We start from the raw sequence: 19,477 nt of genomic DNA, 5'->3' as shown, positions 1-19,477 counted from the left end.
TTAAATGCTTCAGGTGGTTGTCAAAACCCCAGCGAATTATCTGGGGCAGAGGCTCTCAGAAGCTGAGTGGGAAGAGAGAAAGAAAAGATTCTACATGGCATCTGTAATTAAAGAGTGTACGTATCACTGATTTATGGGAAGAATATTTTAAGCTATTGAAGAGAAGCAAAAATAATGAAAAAAAATCCATACCTAGACAAGTCTATGTAAATTTTGAGAAGACCCAAAACAAAGGAGGAACCCTAAAAGCTTCAACAACTGCTAGAATTAACAAGTAAATTTAGGAAGGCTGATGGATATAAAGTCAATATGCAAAAGAATCAATTATATTCTATATTAGTAATAAACAACAGGACAATGAAATATAGAATAGAATTATGAAACATCAAATACACAGGAACATATATTTAAAATATGCAATATTATTACACAGAAAACTACAAAATATTGAAAAATTTACCAGTAGTTTAAAATAGTGGAAGGATATGCCTGCATTGGGCTTCCCTGTAGCTCAGCCGGTAAAGCATCCGCCTGCGATGCAGGAGACCCCGATTCGATTCCTGGGCCGGTAAAGCATCCGCCTGCGATGCAGGAGACCCCGATTCGACTCCTGGGCTGGTAAAGCATCCGCCTGCAGTGCAGGAGACCCCGATTCGACTCCTGGGCTGGTAAAGCATCCGCCTGCAGTGCAGGAGACCCCGATTCGACTCCTGGGCTGGTAAAGCATCCGCCTGCAGTGCAGGAGACCCCGATTCGACTCCTGGGCTGGTAAAGCATCCGCCTGCAGTGCAGGAGACCCCGATTCGACTCCTGGGCTGGTAAAGCATCCGCCTGCAGTGCAGGAGACCCCGATTCGACTCCTGGGCTGGTAAAGCATCCGCCTGCAGTGCAGGAGACCCCGATTCGACTCCTGGGCTGGTAAAGCATCCGCCTGCAGTGCAGGAGACCCCGATTCGACTCCTGGGCTGGTAAAGCATCCGCCTGCAGTGCAGGAGACCCCGATTCGACTCCTGGGCCGGTAAAGCATCCGCCTGCAGTGCAGGAGACCCCGATTCGATTCCTGGGCCGGGAAGATCCCCTAGAGAAGGGACAGGCTGCCCACTCCAGTATTCTTGGGCTTCCCTGCTGGCTCAGCTGGTAAAGCATCCGCCTGCAATGCCAGAGACATGGGTTCGATCCATGGGGTGGGAAGATCCCCTGGAGAATGGAAAGGCTACCCATTCCAGTATTCTGGCCTGGAGAATCCCATGGGCTGTATAGTCCGTGGGGTGGCAAAGAGTTGGACATGAGTGAGCACTAACACTTTCACTTTCATGGTAAACATACTAGTTTTATTCAAATTAACCTTAAGAGTCAATGCAGTCTCAATTTTAAAAACCCAGTAAATGTGTGTTTGTCTGTATGTATGAGCCTGTTTGAAAACTGACAAGCTGTTTTTAAAAATCAAGGGAAATGCGAAATTAAAAAGAATGTAAGCAGTAAAGAAGAACGTTGTATTGTAAAGCTTCCTAAAGAAGAACAAAATGGGAAGATTTATGCTGCAAATGTCATGCTGTGCAACAGTCACAGTAGTTAAAGGCTGGTGTTGCCTCTGGGAGAGCTAACTGAGCTAATGGAAAAGAAGAGTGTGCAAAAACCTGCCCATAAACATACAGCCGCTTCATTTATGACACTGGGGACACTGTAACACAAGGGAGAAATGAGGACACTTTTAAAATTAATTTGTGTTGGCGCGTAGCTGCATTGCCATGTTCTGTTAGTTTCTGCTGCACAGCAACGTGAATCAGCTCTCTGTACATGTATCCCTTCATTCTTTAATCTCCCTCCCATAGATCACCAGAAAGCACTGGGCAGAGTCCCCTGAGTCCCCTGAGTCGGTTCTCATTGGTTATCTATTTTATACATAGTACCAATAGTGTGCATATATGTATCAATCCCCATCTCCCGATTCCCCCCACCTTCTTCCCCTTCCTTGCTTCATATGTTTGTTGTCCACATGTGTGTCTCTATTTCCGCTCTGCAAATAAGTTCATCCGGACCATTTTTCTGTATTCTACATGTATGTTTTGATGTGCAATATTTGTCTTTCTCTTTCTGATTCACTTCACTCTGTGTAACAGTCTCCAGCTTTATCCATATCTCTGCAAATGACACAATTTCATTCCTTTTTAGGGCTGAGTAGCATTCCACTGTCAGAGAAGGCGATGGCACCCCACTCCAGTACTCTTGCCTGGAAAATCCCATGGACGGAGGAGCCTGGTGGGCTGCAGTCCATGGGGTCGCTAAGAGTCAGATACGACTAAGCAACTTCACTTTCACTTTTCACTGTCATTCATTGAAGAAGGAAATGGCAACCCACTCCAGTGTTCTTGCCTGGAGAATCCCAGGGACGGGGGAGCCTGGCGGGCTGCCATCTATGGGGTCACAGAGTCGGACACGACTGAAGCGACTCAGCAGCCGCAGCAGTGTTCCACTGTATATGTACCGCATCTTCTTTATCCATTCCTCTGTTGATGGACATTTAGGTTGCTTCCTTGTCGAGGCTGTTGTAAATAGTTCCACAATGAACATTACAGTACCTATATCTTTTGAAATTATAGTTTCCTCCAGGCATATGCCCAGGAGTGCAGGGATTGCTAGGTCCATGGTAGCTCTATTTTCAGTTTTTTAAAAACTTCCACACTATTCTTCAGAGTGCCTGCATCAATTTACATTCCCACCAACAATGCAAAAAGGTTCCATTTTCTCCATACCCTCTCCAGCATTCATTGTAGATATTTTGATGACGGCCATTCTGACAGTGCAAGGTGATACTTCATTGTGGTTTTAATATGCATTTCTCTAATAATCAGTAATGTTGACATCTTTTCACATGTTTGTTGGCCTTCTGTAGATCTTATTTCTACATGTTGAAAAACAAACTTGACCATCTTAACACTAAGTTGAAATTAATTCCAGATGGATTTTCATTCAATGGTAAAGGGAAACAATAAAACTTCTAAAAGATAACATCAATTCTGTTTAGTCGCTCACTCTTGTCCGACTTTTTGACACCCCAGGAATCGCAGCACACCAGGTCTCCCTGTGTGTCACCATCTCCCGGAGTTCACCCAAACTCATGTCCATCAAGTCGGTGATGCTATCCAGCCATCTCATCCTCTGTTGTCCCCTTCTTCTCCTGCCCCCAATCCCTCCCAGCATCAGAGTCTTTTCCAATGAGTCAACTCTTCACATGAGGTGGCCAAAGTACTGGAGTTTCAGCTTTAACATCAGTCCTTCCAATGAACACCCAGGACTGATCTCCTTTAGGATGGACTGGCTGGATCTCCTTGCACTCCAAGGGACTCTCAAGAGTCTTCTCCAACACCACAGTTCAAAAGCATCAATTCTTTGGCATTCAGCTTTCTTCACAGTCCAACTCTCACATCCATACATGACCACAGGAAAAACCATAGCCTTGACTAGACGGACCTTTGTTGACAAAGTAATGTCTCTGCTTTTGAATATGCTATCTAGGTTGGTCATAACTTTCCTTCTAAGGAGCAATGGTCTTTTAATTTCATGACTGCAGTCACCATCTGCAGTGATGTTGGAGCCCAAAAAAATAAAGTCTGACACTGTTTCCACTGTTTCCCCATCTATTTCCCATGAAGTGATGGAATCAGATGCCATGATCTTCGTTTTCTGAATGTTGAGCTTTAAGCCAACTTTTTCACTCTCCTCTTTCACTTTCATCTAGAGGCTTTTGAGTTCCTCTTCACTTTCTGCCATAAGGGTGGTGTCATCTGCATATCTAAGGTTATTGATATTTCTCCTGGCAATCTTGCTTCCAGCTTGTGCTTCTCCCAGCCCAGCATTTCTCATGATGTACTCTGCATATAAGTTAAATAAGCAGGGTGACAATATACAGCCTTGACGTACTCCTTTTCCTATTTGGAACCAGTCTGTTGTTCCATGTCTAGTTCTAACTATTGCTTCCTGACCTGAATATAGGTTTCTCAAGAGGCAGGTAAGGTAGTCTGGTATTCCCATCTCTTTCAGAATTTCCCACAGTTTATTGTGATCCACACAGTCAAAGGCTTTGGCATAGTCAATAAAGCAGAAATAGATGCTTTTCTGGAACTCTCTTGCTTTTTCCATGATCCAGCAGATGTTGGCAATTTGATCTCTGGTTCCTCTGCCTTTTCTAAAACCAGCTTGAACATCTGGAAGTTCACGGTTCACATATTGCTGAAGCCTGGCTTGGAGAATTTTGAGCATTACTTTACTAGCGTGTGAGATGAGTGCAGTTGTGCAGTAGTTTGAGCATTCTTTGGCATTGCCTTTCTTTGGGATTGGAATGAAAACTGACCTTTTCCAGTCCTGTGGCCACTGCTGAGTTTTCCAAATTTGCTGGCATATTGAGTGTAGCACTTTCACAACATCATCTTTCAAGATTTGAAAGAGCTCAACTGAATTCCATCACCTCCACTAGCTTTGTTCGTAGTGATGCTTTCTAAGGCCCACTTGACTTCACATTCCAGGATGTCTGGCTCTAGGTGAGTGATCACACCATCGTGATTATCTGGGTCATGAAGATCTTTTTTGTACAGTTTTTCTGTGTATTCCTGCCACCTCTTCATAATATTTTGTGCTTCTGTTAGGTCCATACCATTTCTGTCCTTTATCGAGCCCATCTTTCCATGAAATCTTCCCTTGGTATCTCTAATTTTCTTGAAGAGATCTCTAGTCTTTCTCATTCTGTTGTTTTCCTCTATTTCTTTGCATTGATCGCTGAGGAAGGCTCTTATCTCTCCTTGCTATTCTTTGGAACTCTGCATTCAGATGCTTATATCTTTCCTTTTCTCCTTTGCTTTTCACTTCTCTTCTTTTCACAGCTATTTGTAAGACCTCCCCAGACAGCCATTTTGCTCTTTTGCATTTCTTTTCCATGGGGATGGTCTTGATCCCTGTCTCCTGTATAATGTCATGAACCTCCGTCCATAGTTCATCAGGGACTCTATCTATCAGATCTAGTCCCTTAAATCTATTTCTCACTTCCACTGTATAACCATAAGGAATTTGATTTAGGTCATACCTGAATGGTCTAGTGGTTTTCCCTACTTTCTTCAATTTAAGCCTGAATTTGGCAATAAGGAGTTCACGATCTGAGCCACAGTCAGCTCCCAGTCTTATTTTTGCTGACTGTATAGAGCTTCTCCATCTTTGGCTGCAAAGAATAAAATCAGTCTGATTTCAGTGTTGACCATCTGGTGATGTCCATGTGTAGAGTCTTCTCTTGTGTTGTGGGAAGAGGGTGTTTGCTGTGACCAGTGCATTCTCTTGGCAAAACTCCATTAGCCTTTGCCCTGCTTCATTCCATACTTCAAGGCCAAATTTGCCTGTTACTCCAGGTGTTTCTTGACTTCCTACTTTTGCATTCCAGTCCCCTATAATGAAAAGGGCATCTTTTTGGGGTGTTATTTCTAAAAGGTCTTGTAGGTCTTCATAGAACTGTTCAACTTCAGCTTCTTCAGCGTTACTCATTGGGGCAGAGGCTTGGATCACCATGATATTGAATGGTTTGCCTTGAAAACAAACAGAGATCATTCTGTCGTTTTTGAGATTGCATCCAAGTACTGCATTTCGGACTCTTTTGTTGACCATGATGGCTACTCCATTTCTTCTAAGGGATTCCTGCCCGCAGTAGTAGATATAATGGTCATCTGAGTTAAATTCACCCATTCCAGTCCATTTTAGTTCGCTGATTCCTAGAATGTCAACGTTCACTCTTGCCATCTCCTGTTTGACCACTTCCAATTTGCCTTGATTCATGGACCTGACATTCCAGGTTCCTATGCAATATTGCTCTTTAGAGCATCGGATGTTGCTTCTATCACCAGTCCCATCCACAACTGGGTATTGTTTTTGCTTTGGCTCCATCCCTTCATTCTTTCTGGAGTCATTTCTCTACTGATCTCCTGTAACATATTGGGCACCTACTGACCTGGGGAGTTCCTCTTTCAGTGTCCTATCATTTTGCCTTTTCATACTGTTAAGGCAAGAATACTGAAGTGGTTTGCCATTCCCTTCTCCAGTGGACCACATTCTGTCAGACCTCTCCACCAAGACCTGACCATCTTGGGTGGCCCCACATGGCATGGCTTAGTTTCATTGAGTTAGACAAGGCTGTGGTCTGTGTGATCAGATTGGCTAGTTTTCTGTAATTATGGTTTCAGTGTGTCTGCCCTCTGATGCCCTCTCGCAACACCTACCATCTTACTTGGGTTTCTCTTACCTTGGACGTGGGGTATCTCTTACCTTGGATGTGGGGTATCTCTTCACGGCTGCTCCAGCAAAGCGCAGCTGCTGCTCCTTACCTTGAATGAGGTCACCTCTCCTGACCTTAAACGTGGAGTAGCTCCTCTCGGCTCTCCTGCTCCTGCAGCAGCCACTCCTTGGACCTGGGGTGCTCCTCTTGGCTGCTGCCCCTGACCTCCGGCATGGGGTAGCTCCTCTCAGCTCCCTCCCTGATCTCAGATGTTAAAGACCCTGCTGCTCTCCAGATGGGCACCCTTTCTCAATAAAGGGGCTTCCCTTGTGCTTTTGCTTTGTCATGTGTCTCCTTGGGCAATTGATTTCCAAAAGATAGCATAGGAGAATATTTTCATGACCTTGGGTTTGGCAGAGATTTCTTATCAGATCAGATCAGTCACTCAGTCGAGTCCGACTCTCTGAGACCCCATGAATTGCAGCACACCAGGCCTCCCTGTCAATCACCAACTCCTGGAGTTCACTGAGATTCACATCCAATGAGTCAGTGATGCCATCCAGCCATCTCATCCTCTGTCGTCCCCTTCTCCTCTTGCCCCCAATCCCTCCCAGCATCAGAGTCTTTTCCAATGAGTCAACTCTTCACATGAGGTGGCCAAAGTACTGGAGTTTCAGCTTTAGCATCATTCCTTCCAAAGAAATCCCAGGGCTGATCTCCTTCAGAATGGACTGGTTGGATCTCCTTGCAGTCCAAGGGACTCTCAAGAGTCTTCTCCAACACCACAATTCAAAAGCATCAATTCTTCGGCGCTCAGCTTTCTTCACAGTCCAACTCTCACATCCATACATGACCACAGGAAAAACCATAGCTTTGACTAGACAGACCTTTGTTGGCAAAGTAATGTCTCTGCTTTTGAATATGCTATCTAGGTTGGTCATAACTTTCCTTCCAAGGAGTAAGTGTTTTTTAATTTCATGACTGCAGTCACCATCTGTAGTGATTTTGGAGCCCAGAAAAATAAAGTCTGACACTGTTTCCACTGTTTCCCTATCTATTTCCCATGAAGTGGTGGGACCAGATGCCATGACCTTCGTTTTCTGAATGTTGAGCTTTAAGCCAACTTTTTCACTCCCCTCTTTCACTTTCATCAAGAGGCTTTTTAGTTCCTGTTCACTTTCTGCCATAAGGGTGGTGTCATCTGCACATCTGAGGTTATTGATATTTCTCCTGGCAATCTTGATTCCAGCTTGTGTTTCTTCCAGCCCAGCGTTTCTCATGATGTACTCTGCATATAAGTTAAATAAGCAGGGTGACAATATACAGCCTTGACGTACTCCTTTTCCTATTTGGAACCAGTCTATTCTTCCATGTCCAGTTCTAACTGTTGCTTCCTGACCTGCATACAAATTTCTCAAGAGGCAGATCAGGTGGTCTGGTATTCCCATCTCTTTCAGAATTTCCCACAGTTTATTGTGATCCACACAGTCAAAGGCTTTGGCATAGTCAATAAAGCAGAAATAGATGCTTTTCTGGAACTCTCTTGCTTTTTCCATGATCCAGCGGATGTTGGCAATTTGATCTCTGGTTCCTCTGCCTTTTCTAAAACCAGCTTGAACATCAGGAAGTTCACGGTTCACATATTGCTGAAGCCTGGCTTGGAGAATTTTGAGCATTACTTTACTAGCGTGTGAGATGAGTGCAATTGTGTGGTAGTTTGAGCATTCTTTGGCATTGCCTTTCTTTGGGATTAGAATGAAAACTGACCTTTTCCAGTCCTGTGGCCACTGCTGAGTTTTCCCAATTAGCTGGCATATTGAATGCAGCACTTTCACAGCATCATCTTTCAGGATTTGGAATAGCTCAACTGGAATTCCATCACCTCCACTAGCTTTGTTCATCATGACGCTTTCTAAGGCCCACTTGACTTCACATTCAAAATTTCTTAAGCATGACACAAAAAGCCATATCCACAAGAGTAAATGTGATAAATTGAATTTCAGGGCTTCTATTTATCAAGTGAAAGTCTCTCAGTCATGTCCTACTCTTTGTGATGGTATGGACTATACAGTCCATGAAATTCTCCAGGCCGGAATACTGGAGTGGGTAGCCTTTCCCTTCTCCATGGGATCTTCCCAATCCAGGGATCAAAGCCAGGTCTCCCACATTGCAAGCAGATTCTTTACCAGCTGAGCCACAAGGGAAGCCTTTTCTAATTATCAAAAGATATTATTTAGAATGTGAAGAGGCAAACCACAGGATAGAAGTTATTTGCAAAAACAAACATGTATCTGACGAAAGACTCATGTATTATATATAAAGAACTCTTACAAATCAATAAGATTAGACAACTAAAAAACGTGTTAAAGATTTTTAAGCGCTTGAAACATAGATTTCCATGCCAGAATAAACAATAAACATACAAAAAAGTTGACCAGCTTCATTCTTCTAGGATATACAAATTAAGATCAAAATTAGATCGCATTTACATTCACCAGAGTGGTGTACTTGAAAGCACTGACCACCCTAAGAGTTTGAGAGGATATGGAGCATCTTGACTTCTCCTCTAAAGTGGGTCAGTTTGTACAGGAGTCGTCAGCATTTGCCAAGTCTGAACATGCCTATTTTCTGGGGCTAAACAATTCCATTTGTGAAGGTATATCCAGCAGAAAACCATATGTAGACACATCATAGACATACATATAGAAGCATTACTCAAAAAATTGCAAAGTGGAAATGTTCATTAATAGGAGAATAAGTATGTAAATTGTGAAATGATTGTTCAGGAGAGTACCGTACCATGATGAGAATGAATGGACTGCTATGTCACGTGACCACAGGGATAAACCTTATAAACTCATGCTGACCAGAGCAAACAGACAGAGATCAGTGGTTATGGTAGGACTTTGCTTAAGGAAAGCTAAATAGGAGGCGAAACTTATTGATTGCAGTGTGATTTATAACCGTGGTTACCTTGGTGAGGGTGCTGATTAGTGATTATAAGACGAACTTCAGGGAGTCTGGAATGCTGATAATACACCATCTGTTTATCTGAGGGGATCCCATAGGTCTGTTCACTCTGAGAAATCTCAGTGAGCTCTGCGTTTAGCATGTGTGTGATTTCCTCAATGTGGGTCTTTGGTATTAATTTTATCCTGTAAAAGTATAATAGATGACCTAAAAATGATAATGTGACTATCTAGTGTGGGATGAGAAAGGGGATAGTGGTGAGCTGACAGCAGTGACCTTTCATGTCAAGTTGCTTTTTAGGTTTTATCTTAATATGATAAGTCAACCAGTGGAGGTAAAACGGCGTGATCTACAATATGCATGATGATTACAAGACCTAAAAGAAGCAATTTGGAAAGACTGCCTTTGGGGATTGGGATCAGGATGTTGGGACAGGCTTGGGACCAAACCGTTCATAAATTTTCTCAGCTACTTTGGTGGGATTATAAAACTTTTTAAAGAAAGTATCAAAGTGCCAGAGGTTCATTTCAGTTCCATAAATATTTATGACACACTAAAGTTATTCTAGGCACTGTGCTAGATGCTGGGGAAACAAAGATGACTAAAATAGGATGCTTTCCTTCGAGGAGTTCACAGTGGAGTAATGGAAATAGGTACTTAGGCAGATAATGTTCTTTATTTTTCCATTTTAGCTTCATAATGCACATTTCGAAAGCACCAGAAAAATCCACATAAAAAGTAAAAGTACATATAATCCCGCCTCCAAAAAGATATTCTTTATAGTCTTTTTATACATTTGCATCCCTATTTTCTGAAAGATTTATATCAATTTCACATATCATTTTTGTCACCAAACAGAATATCTTGAGAACATTTTGCCGTGTCTTTTAAATTTCTTCTGCTTATTAGTGGCGACTTAACGGTACCCTAGTGAGTGAGCCACAAGTATTGGGACCATTAGCTCAGCCTTGGAGGTTAGACAAAGCTTCCTAATAAAGAGGACTCCTCACTAAGAACATGTCTAGTTCAAATATGGCATCGTTGTCATGGAAAATGTGGAGTTAAACTCAACAGCCAAGGCGTTCTTGGGTCCTCTTAGCCTATATTTACTACCCTGATGTGGTTTTATTAGACCCAGAAGTTTGCTGTTTTTAAGGTACCTTTACACTGCCATTTCAGTTCATCATTTAGAAAGTTGATCTCACTTTCTGATTTCTCCGCCAACTGCCGCCCACAAGCCGTGTACTTATAGCAAGGACTGGAAAATTCCAGGGCAATAAGTAGGCAAGAGGGAGGAGCAGGGCAGCTGAAATACCCCAGAGCCTGAACTCTAGTCTGCTTATGACCAGGAGAGCCTAGTTCCACTGTGGACTCACTCCAAAGTAGTTGACTAAAGGAACCAGAATTGATGTTGTATCTCAGGATAGCAAGGTTGCTCCAAATCCAGAAAGAGAAATGGTGGACAGAAACGAAGAGAGAGGAGGGGGAGAGGAGGGGGCGGGGAAGAAAGGGGAAAGGGAAAGGAAAGATAAAAAAGGAAAGAGAAAGCCGGGCAGCCTGTAAGAACGCATTTTCACTCGAGGTCTGTTTATTTTCTTCTCGGATCCCGATTGTTGAATGTCCTCCAAAGACCTGATATTATGATGGTATTTTACAAAATATGTTCTATACAAAACTCCTACACAATGCAAAAGAGCCTCCCACACACTCAGCAGCAGGCCTAGCATGCTACTTTAAGAATTATACACATCAAATTTGCTGGGAATAAAAGGAAAAGCAAAGGATAATTTCCAGACTGACCTGGATATAGAAGTTCTTCTGTCAAAGTTTGATAGCAGATGGAGTGATCTGGCCTGACAGTTGCACACACACTTCACCAGGGTGAAAATGATCACGCAGGGCAGAGAAGGAATAGCTTTGGAAACTGAGAGACTAGGAGAGCTAGGTTTTATTTTTTAACTACTTAAATCAGAAGTATTTTCCTATGCTAAAATGAGGCTTTGAAATTATGATGACTCAGACATACACTGGGCTCCCTGTGGCTCAGCTGGTGAAGAATCCGCCTGCCATGTGGGAGACCTGGGTTCGATCCCTGGGTTGGGAAGATCCCCTGGAGAAGGGAAAGGCTACCCACTCCAGTGTTCCTGCCTGGAGAATCCCATGGGCTGTATAGTCCATGGGGTCACAAAGAGTCGTACACGACTGAGTGACTTTTACTTATTCACTTCCTGTGCTAAAATGAGACTTTGAAATTATGATGACTCAGACATACACTAGTTACTTTCCAACAACACTTGTGAATACTACAGTTAATCCAGTAATTCATTTTATTGATAATGTACAATTAGGATGCTAAATGATCTGAACGTATTACTTCTCTTACTTTAAGTGCTTTACACCCATTATAATTAAGCAAAGCAAAGTTAAAATCACACACATAATAAGGAAAGTAGTATTAATAAATGAAATAAAATTGTCCTCCATACTCAGTTTAATTGCCATAAAAGACTATTACTACATACTTTGACAGATGGTGGGGCTTCCAAACACTGAGCCCAACCCAGGGATTGAACCTGGCTCTCCTGCATCGTAGTCAGACGCTTTACCATCTGGGACATCAGCGAAGTCACATAAATGTATTAACACGGCCTGAAATCGATGTTTAACTCCTTGGACTTGGAGCAAAATCAGTTCTTTCCTTTGCTGAGTGTTTATCATAAACAGAGATCTCCTCTTGCAAATAAAATATTTAAGCATCAGAATGGACCTCTCTTTATGACCTACAAATAACCATTCAACATTTAGTTATTAAGCAATATGTGTTTTTCTTGGAATAGTTTTAATCCTTTGAGAGACATTTCATCTTTGAACATTTAGAAAGAATATACACCTATGCATGCTGGCATGTGGCAGGCGTTTCTTAAATATTTCTTGAATTTCTTCCATCAAGAAGTTATTTACACAAACCACCATTCTTAATTATTTGACAGGTTGCTGGAAAACCTTAAATCTGGGTTTCTCCCCACAGTTGTATACCACTGAGCAACCTGAAAATGCATAGCACTTTTTACTTTGATGGAAAATTTAACATAAATTTGAGCACCCACTGTTTTTCACACACATCAGGCACTTTTTAAAAACATATGTTAACACTTTAAATCCTTATTGATAGGAATAATCCTGTCAATAAGGTACAATTATGCCCATTTTACATATAAAGAAACCATGCAAGGGAATTATATATCTTGTCTGATTTACAAAATTAGAAGGTGGTATAACCAGGATTTAAATCCAGTGGGGTCTGATTCCAAAGTCCATATTTCCTCTGCAACATTATATTGCCTCCTGTATATAGACCTTAAGTTTAACTCTATTCTAGTAACTTCTTCAAAATATTGAGACCTTTCTTGTTAATATGGGTTGACTTTATTAGCATGGTGGCCATATTTTCCATAGAGAAATGGTAATGTTTAACCTGATAAAAAGTTTTAAGTCCAGTGTTAGATTAGCTGGAAGTTAGTATGACAGAGGTTAATTTCTGATAAATGTAGGGGCAAGAAAGAATTCGAGTTGGGGCTATCTTGAAATATTCAGAAGGATGGATATAATAACAGGTTGACACATTTGCACTAATTTATCGATTTTGATGCTAAGAAATCTTTAACATAATTCCTTAGAAATTGGGATTTTGGCACAGAAATGTTTTGACAGGTCTTAACAGACAAAATAGACATTTTTAGTCTTTTTTTTTTTTTAACTAAAACCTGCTGAAGTTAGTGATTTCTCCCAACCCCTGAGCTTCTTGTGTGCTTAACTGCTCAGTCACATCTGACTCTTTGTGACCCCACAGACCGGAGCCCACCAGGCTCCTCTGTCCACGGGATTCTCCAGGCAAGAATACTGGAGTGGGAAGCTGCTCCCTTCCCTGAGTGTCTTACCTCCTGGCCAATCCCACAGGGATTGATGCTGAAATCTGAACAGAGAGTTGATCTGCCCACAAACGTGGGCACACCTCATTCTTTCTCCCAGGTCTACAAACCCAGGTGGGTCCCAGGCCTTCTCGGGGCTCCCTCCTGGTGGTGTCACTTGGCCATTCCCACTGTTAGACCAACAGCTACTGTTTAGGGCCAAATCCTCACGTCTTTTCTGACTTTGAGATTCCTGATCCCGCCCCAGAGCGTGCAGCTCCTGGGAAGTTGAGTCCGTCTGCACACTCTACTTCTTCTGTAAGACAAATCCCATTCCCAGGCCCCATCCACTCTGGAATTCTGGTCAACAAAGCCTGATCTCTCATTACACTCTGTTGGTGCTTTACGGAGGGAAAGTCTCAGCGAGGAGGCAGAGATAAAGTGAGTCAGAAAGAGAAAAACAAATACCATATATTAATGCATACATGTGGACTCTAGAAACATTAGGTCCTAATGAACCTATGTTTGCAAAGCACAAATAGAGACACACAGAGAACAAATGTATGGACCCCGGGGTGGGGGATGAATTGAGAGGTTGGGATTGACGTATATACACTGCTATGCATAAAACAGATAACTCCTAAGAAACTGTAGCCCAGGAGACTCTGCTCAATGCTCGGTGGTGACCTAAATGGGAAGGAAATACAAAAAAGAGGAGAGAGATGTGCACATATAGCTGATTTGCTTTGCTGTACAGTAGAAACTAATGCAACCTTATAAAGCAAGTGTACACCAGTTTAAAAAAAAAAAAATACTATCTGACCAAGAAACCTCATCAAAATGGGAGTCACATATTCCCATTCCCATTCCCAAGAGCCACATGGACCATCTGGCTCTTCTCAGAAGGGCAGCAAGGGCTCGACGCACAGCTCCTGGTTTTCTCTGTTGATTCTTTGCTCCTTGAATGGTCTCAAAATTTCTAGTATCTATCGCTCTTAAAATTAAAGCAACTAAAGAGCTGGGATTCAGATTGTCTAGGAAATCCTCAATTACATTTCTAACATCTTTTTTGGAGTCTTTATTAATATAAATGTGTCACATTTAATATCCTAAAACTAATTTCAAATGATGGCTTTGGGGAAGAGACTAATATTCTCATAAAGGTTAACCCAGTTTTTTTTTTTATAGACTTACTTTTGAAATGTAATTGTTATTGTAATAAAACTATAAGGCCCTAACTTGATAGCTTATTCTATAAAATTATTAAAACAGTTTCATCGTACCTACATAACTATGGGCTTCCCAGTAGCTGCTAGTGGAAAAGAACTGGCCTGCCACTGCAGGAGACATGAGAGGCGTGAGTTCGATCCCTGGGTCTGGAAGATCCTCTGAAGGAGGGCATGGCAACCCACTCCAGTATTCTTGCCTGGAGAATCCCGTGGACAGAGGAGCCTGGTGGGATACAGTCCATAAGGTCACACAGAGTCAGATGCAGCTAAAGCAACTTAGCACACACGCAACTCTACCCAACTATACCCAGCTGTTAGAATAATACAGATGTTGAATAGAGTACAAAATAAAAGTTGTTGTCATAACCGGAATGGTAGCCAACAGATTAAGTGTGGGTCAAAGGGGGTCTGTTTTCATATTATTGAGTGTTTTTCAAAAGATATTTTTATTCTGATCAAGCCACATGGAATCGAAATGACTAAATCGGGATGCATCCTGTGGCACAGTGGCTGCAGCAAAACACCTGTGTCAGAACAGCGGTGCCATCGTCTGACTGGGCGTGTATACACTCTCGGCGTGTAATACACTCTCAGAGTGTGGGGCGCTCTCAGCGTGTGGCACTCCCTCACCTCTCAGAGCTGTGTATATAGGGTCAGACACGTTTATGGCTGAATGAAGGCTTGTCGATAGTCTTCTAATATAGGTAGAAACATGGTCATTAGGGTGGGTTAATTAATTTACCTGGCTAATATTTGCTGAGTAACTACTATTGTCCGGGTTTCTTTCAATAATAACTTCTCCTGGGACTTCCCTGGAGTCCAGTGGTTAATCTGTGCTTCCCCTGCAGGGGGCACAGCTTCAGTCCCTGGAAGGGGGAACTCAGATCCCATAAGCTGTGTGGTGAGGCCAAAAAGAAAAAATATATATGTATTTAAATTAATTCTATTATTATCAGCATCTAAGATCACTGACATCCTTTTAAAATAATTTATTCAATGTGAATCATGATTCATGAAGTTAATTAAGTAAATTACAAGATATTTAAGAAGGAGAAGTGATATTCCATTCAGTGTACTAAGTGTAACCAGTAAATGGGTTAACTATCTCAGTTAACTTACTGTGTCAGGGAAGTCATGATACCTGCATGCTGCGCTAGAATCCATTTTATAAACAAGTCTCTCCTCTTCACCACATATGAGCAGACAAAGCTTGAAGTACCCTTTGCTCATAGATTAAAATATTTTAAATCATAGTTTCTTGTCTCTTCGAAAATTGGCTAGTCAAGGAATATGATATCAAGCATACAAAGAGTCAATGTGCTGAAAAGCAAGCTCATTATAAAATATAGATACCTTATCTAGCTAAATCGGCTTCAAGTTACAGCCTTTATCTTAATAAAATCCCATGATTTTCACTTGGAAAAGTAGCTGTGAAACAGTGACCACGCAGGCGTGCTCCACTGATCCGGATCTATAGCCTGCAGGTTTGTAGGTGACGAGGCCCCCCCGCCCCCGTGACGTGTGGCGTTGTCTCCTCAGCCTTGATGCACGCCCTGGTGTTCGGAAACGTGACAGCGATCATCCAGAGGATGTACTCCAGGTGGTCCCTCTATCACACCAGAACCAAGGATCTGAAGGACTTCATCCGTGTCCATCACCTGCCCCAGCAGCTCAAGCAGAGGATGCTGGAGTATTTCCAGACAACCTGGTCAGTCAACAATGGAATAGATTCCAATGAGGTAATGTGAATTTCTCCTGTTGACGTTTTCAGGCAGAAAGCATGTATTCTAAGGTAAAAGCAAGCGCTTTAGTGCAGGTCTAAGAAGTGAAGCACACACCTACCAACTTCTTTATCTCTTTGCGTTTAGCCTCTCATGACCCCTGCAGGGGTTCTTTTGTCTGGTCTTGCTTACGTTTCCACGATGTCACTGTGGACTGGCCAGTGTTTCACAGTAGCTTGCTACTTCGGTCGGTCAGGCAGACATATTTTCATGTGAGATGACCCTCTTTGAAGGAACCAATTGTTACGACAGTTGAATGGTATAATCATGGGCTATTAGGTTAATCAAGCTGAAGTTTACCTTTAGATCCAACAAAGAAAAAAAATGCACTTTTCTGCAAACATGTTATGTTTGGGCTTCCAGAAACACCCTGGACCGCCACTGTCAGTATCCTGTAAGCCAAGCAGCCATCCCATCAACCTGCCAACAAAGCCGGCCATTGATATTTTTAAGTGCTTGTTTGGTTTTTCCTCTCTTCAGATGATCAGGACAGCCAAGGAAACTCTAGAGGGCCTAAACTCCAAATCTTCTGTCCCGAGTCAAGTGTCTTTGTGAGAAGCAGGCCACAAGGAACAATATGTTTCATTCTAGAGTCTTTTATTAATTGATTGTCTTTCTCCAGACTTATTAATAGCTGATGATTCAGGAGCACACGGCCGGGGTCACAGTCACAGAAATCCGGGATTATTCGTACAAGTAGCTTCCTCTTCGTCCTCTGACTGGTCAAACAGTGGGGAAAGGTCCCTGTGGTCCTACAGTCGGTCAGCGACACAGGACTGCTCCCCAGCTTGGTTCCTTCTTTCATCTTCTCTGGCAGCTTTTGAAGGACTTCCCAGACGAGCTCCGCTCCGACATCACCATGCACCTGAACAAGGAGATCTTGCAGCTGTCCCTGTTCGAGTGCGCCAGCCGGGGCTGCCTGCGGTCTCTGTCTCTGCACATCAAAACCTCCTTCTGCGCCCCTGGGGAGTACCTGCTGCGCCAGGGGGACGCTTTGCAGGCCATCTACTTCGTGTGCTCGGGCTCCATGGAGGTTCTTAAAGACAGCACAGTGCTGGCCATCCTCGGTAGGTCTTGTTGAAAAGCTCCATGAAATTCTACTCTGAAGCATGAATTAAGGAGATGAAAAGGGGGGAGAACTTGTGACTGAGAGAAGGAAAACGAGGGAAGAGTATGTTGATTCAGGATATGAGTTTAATCTGCAAGTTATTACTGCTGCTGTTATGCCATATACTGAGTTTGCACTGTGCTGTTATATGCAACACCTGTTTTGACTTTTACTAAAGAGCCACTTTTAATAAATATTGTCCCTATTTTACTAGTGAGTAAATAATAGTTAGCTTAATTTCTCCCAATAACATGGCAAGAGAATGAACACTTCTGTTTGATCTGTTTGATCAAAGTTCTGTTTGATCCCTAAAGCCAGGTTATGAATGATGACGTCCACTCCCTCTTGGTGAAATAGCTCCTGTTTTAAGAATGTTTCTGCATTTTTGTGGAGAATCCATTCAGAGAAGAACATTGAAAATTGTTTTTTCTGTGCTACAAAGAGCACAAAAATGAATGCATATTGAGAATAAACTCTCGTAGCAGTCATTAATGTGATACTGTCAAGGTGATGATTGGCTAATTTTCCTCCCTTAAACTCACAGGACAATTTGGGAAGATTCTGTATCACAAAGTTGACTCCAACTATTAAGACGAAATCAGTGTTTATTGAAATGCAAAGGTCAGCTAACAGCAGATGACATGCAGGGTTGATGTAGAAAAGCTCCTATCTAGTGATACAGTTTTATGTGTACCTCTTTTAAAAATCATTTTCATTTGTTTATTTTTTCAACTCATATTTCTTGAAGGCCTATGAATGAATCAGGTAAACAGGTACACAATATATTTTGAACGCCAGTGCAGAACACCAGTGTTTAGAACTTATGTTAATTAAAAGTGGCTAATGCAGCATTTTAAATTTTTTTAATTTCCATTTTCAAGAACCTAATTCTGTGGACATCTTAGCCCTTTACAAAATATTTTCACATGTGGGACCTTTGTTAAGTTTTCCTCACACAAAGAGACAGATGAGAGGTATTTTTTTTCCCAAGGTCAAAGCTAACGTAGGTCTTCAGACGCTCTATCCAGCTCACTTTATCCCTCTCAACAATGCCTTTTTAAAAATTAATTTATCTTTTAATTGAAAGCTAATTGCTTTACAGAATTTTGTTGTTTTCTGTCAAACCTCAGCATGAATCAGCCACAGGTATACATATATCCCCTCCCTCTTGAACCCCTCTCTCACCTCCCTCCCCATCCCACCCCTCTAGGTTGATACAGAGCCCCTGTTTGAGTTTCCTGAGCTGTACAGCAAATTCCCGCTGGCTATCTGTTTTACATATGGTGTTGTAAGTTTCCATGTTACTCTCTCCATACATCTCACCCTCTCCCCTCTCCCCATGTCCAGAAGCCTGTTCTCTATGTCTTAAACAATGCCTTTAGTCTATATGACCGTTGTAAGTATGCAGTCAGTCGACTTTCACTATAAGCTTCAGGATGGGTTCTATTTTGGAAGAGAATACTGATTGCTCCCCTGACGTGAGCGGAGTGTTACGTGTCCACTATCCAGCTCCAGTCTTGCAGCCCTGTCAGGTCGCTGTGATGAGCCCGGTTAGAGGTGCAGAGACGGAGGCAGCTGGGGGAGAAACACCGATGTGCTTCCTGGTGACTCCGTTGAGCTCTTCATCAGAGGAGAGCTGGGGCTTGCCTTCCAAAGTTTGGATCCAACTCTTGATTCACCCCTATATTTTTCTCCTTTTTTTTTTATGATTTGCACCATTAAAAAAAAATCTTTATTGAATTTGTTACAATATTGCTTCTGTTTCATGTTTTGGCTTTTTGGCCACAAGGCATGTGGGATCTTCACTCCCTGACCAGGGATGGAATTGGCACCTGCTGCCGTGCAGGGTGGAGCCTCAACCACTGGACTGCTGGGGAGTCCATGGTTTTCTCCTTGATAGAAAGGCATGGAAGGGTGACTAAATAAAATAGCAACAAGCTGGCCTCAGTGTGGCCAGCTTGTTATCAGCGTGAGGGTGAGATTCTATATACGTGTGTTTTTCAAGAGGAGAATTGAACACTCTTCCCTGCCCATTTATCAACTCAGTGAAGTTAAAAACCAGTCATTCAGTCATTTTTTATTCAAAATTAAAAGTGAGGATCCTTTGAAAATTTGCTCCGAAAACCTCGCTCCAAGCATAAAGTATTTTTCTGTGGGTTTCCTCAGCACCGCTGTGGGTTTTGTGGCCTGCCTGTCAACACAGTCTGCTTTTCAAAGGGCATTTAGTGCCG

The 19,477-nt window shown here is 42.4% G+C and overlaps 1 protein-coding gene across 2 annotated transcripts in view; it reads left to right on the top strand.

The window, feature by feature from the left end:
• KCNH8 (potassium voltage-gated channel subfamily H member 8) overlaps positions 1 to 19,477 on the top strand; it is a 492,266-nt gene that overhangs the window by 379,448 nt on the left and 93,341 nt on the right. For both annotated transcript variants that reach the window (XM_086367258.1, XM_086368133.1), the window contains exons 9-10: positions 15,897 to 16,096; positions 16,956 to 17,205. In XM_086367258.1, the coding sequence (XP_086223384.1) occupies positions 15,897 to 16,096; positions 16,956 to 17,205 (450 nt within the window). The remainder of the gene's footprint in view (positions 1 to 15,896; positions 16,097 to 16,955; positions 17,206 to 19,477) is intronic.

The sequence above is a fragment of the Bos grunniens genome, chromosome 1 (assembly GCF_055505025.1).
Source record: "Bos grunniens cultivar Pamir isolate PY7600 chromosome 1, Bosgru_T2T1.0, whole genome shotgun sequence".
NCBI classification, from domain to species: domain Eukaryota; kingdom Metazoa; phylum Chordata; class Mammalia; order Artiodactyla; family Bovidae; genus Bos; species Bos grunniens.
This window is presented reverse-complemented; position numbering and strand designations above follow the sequence as displayed.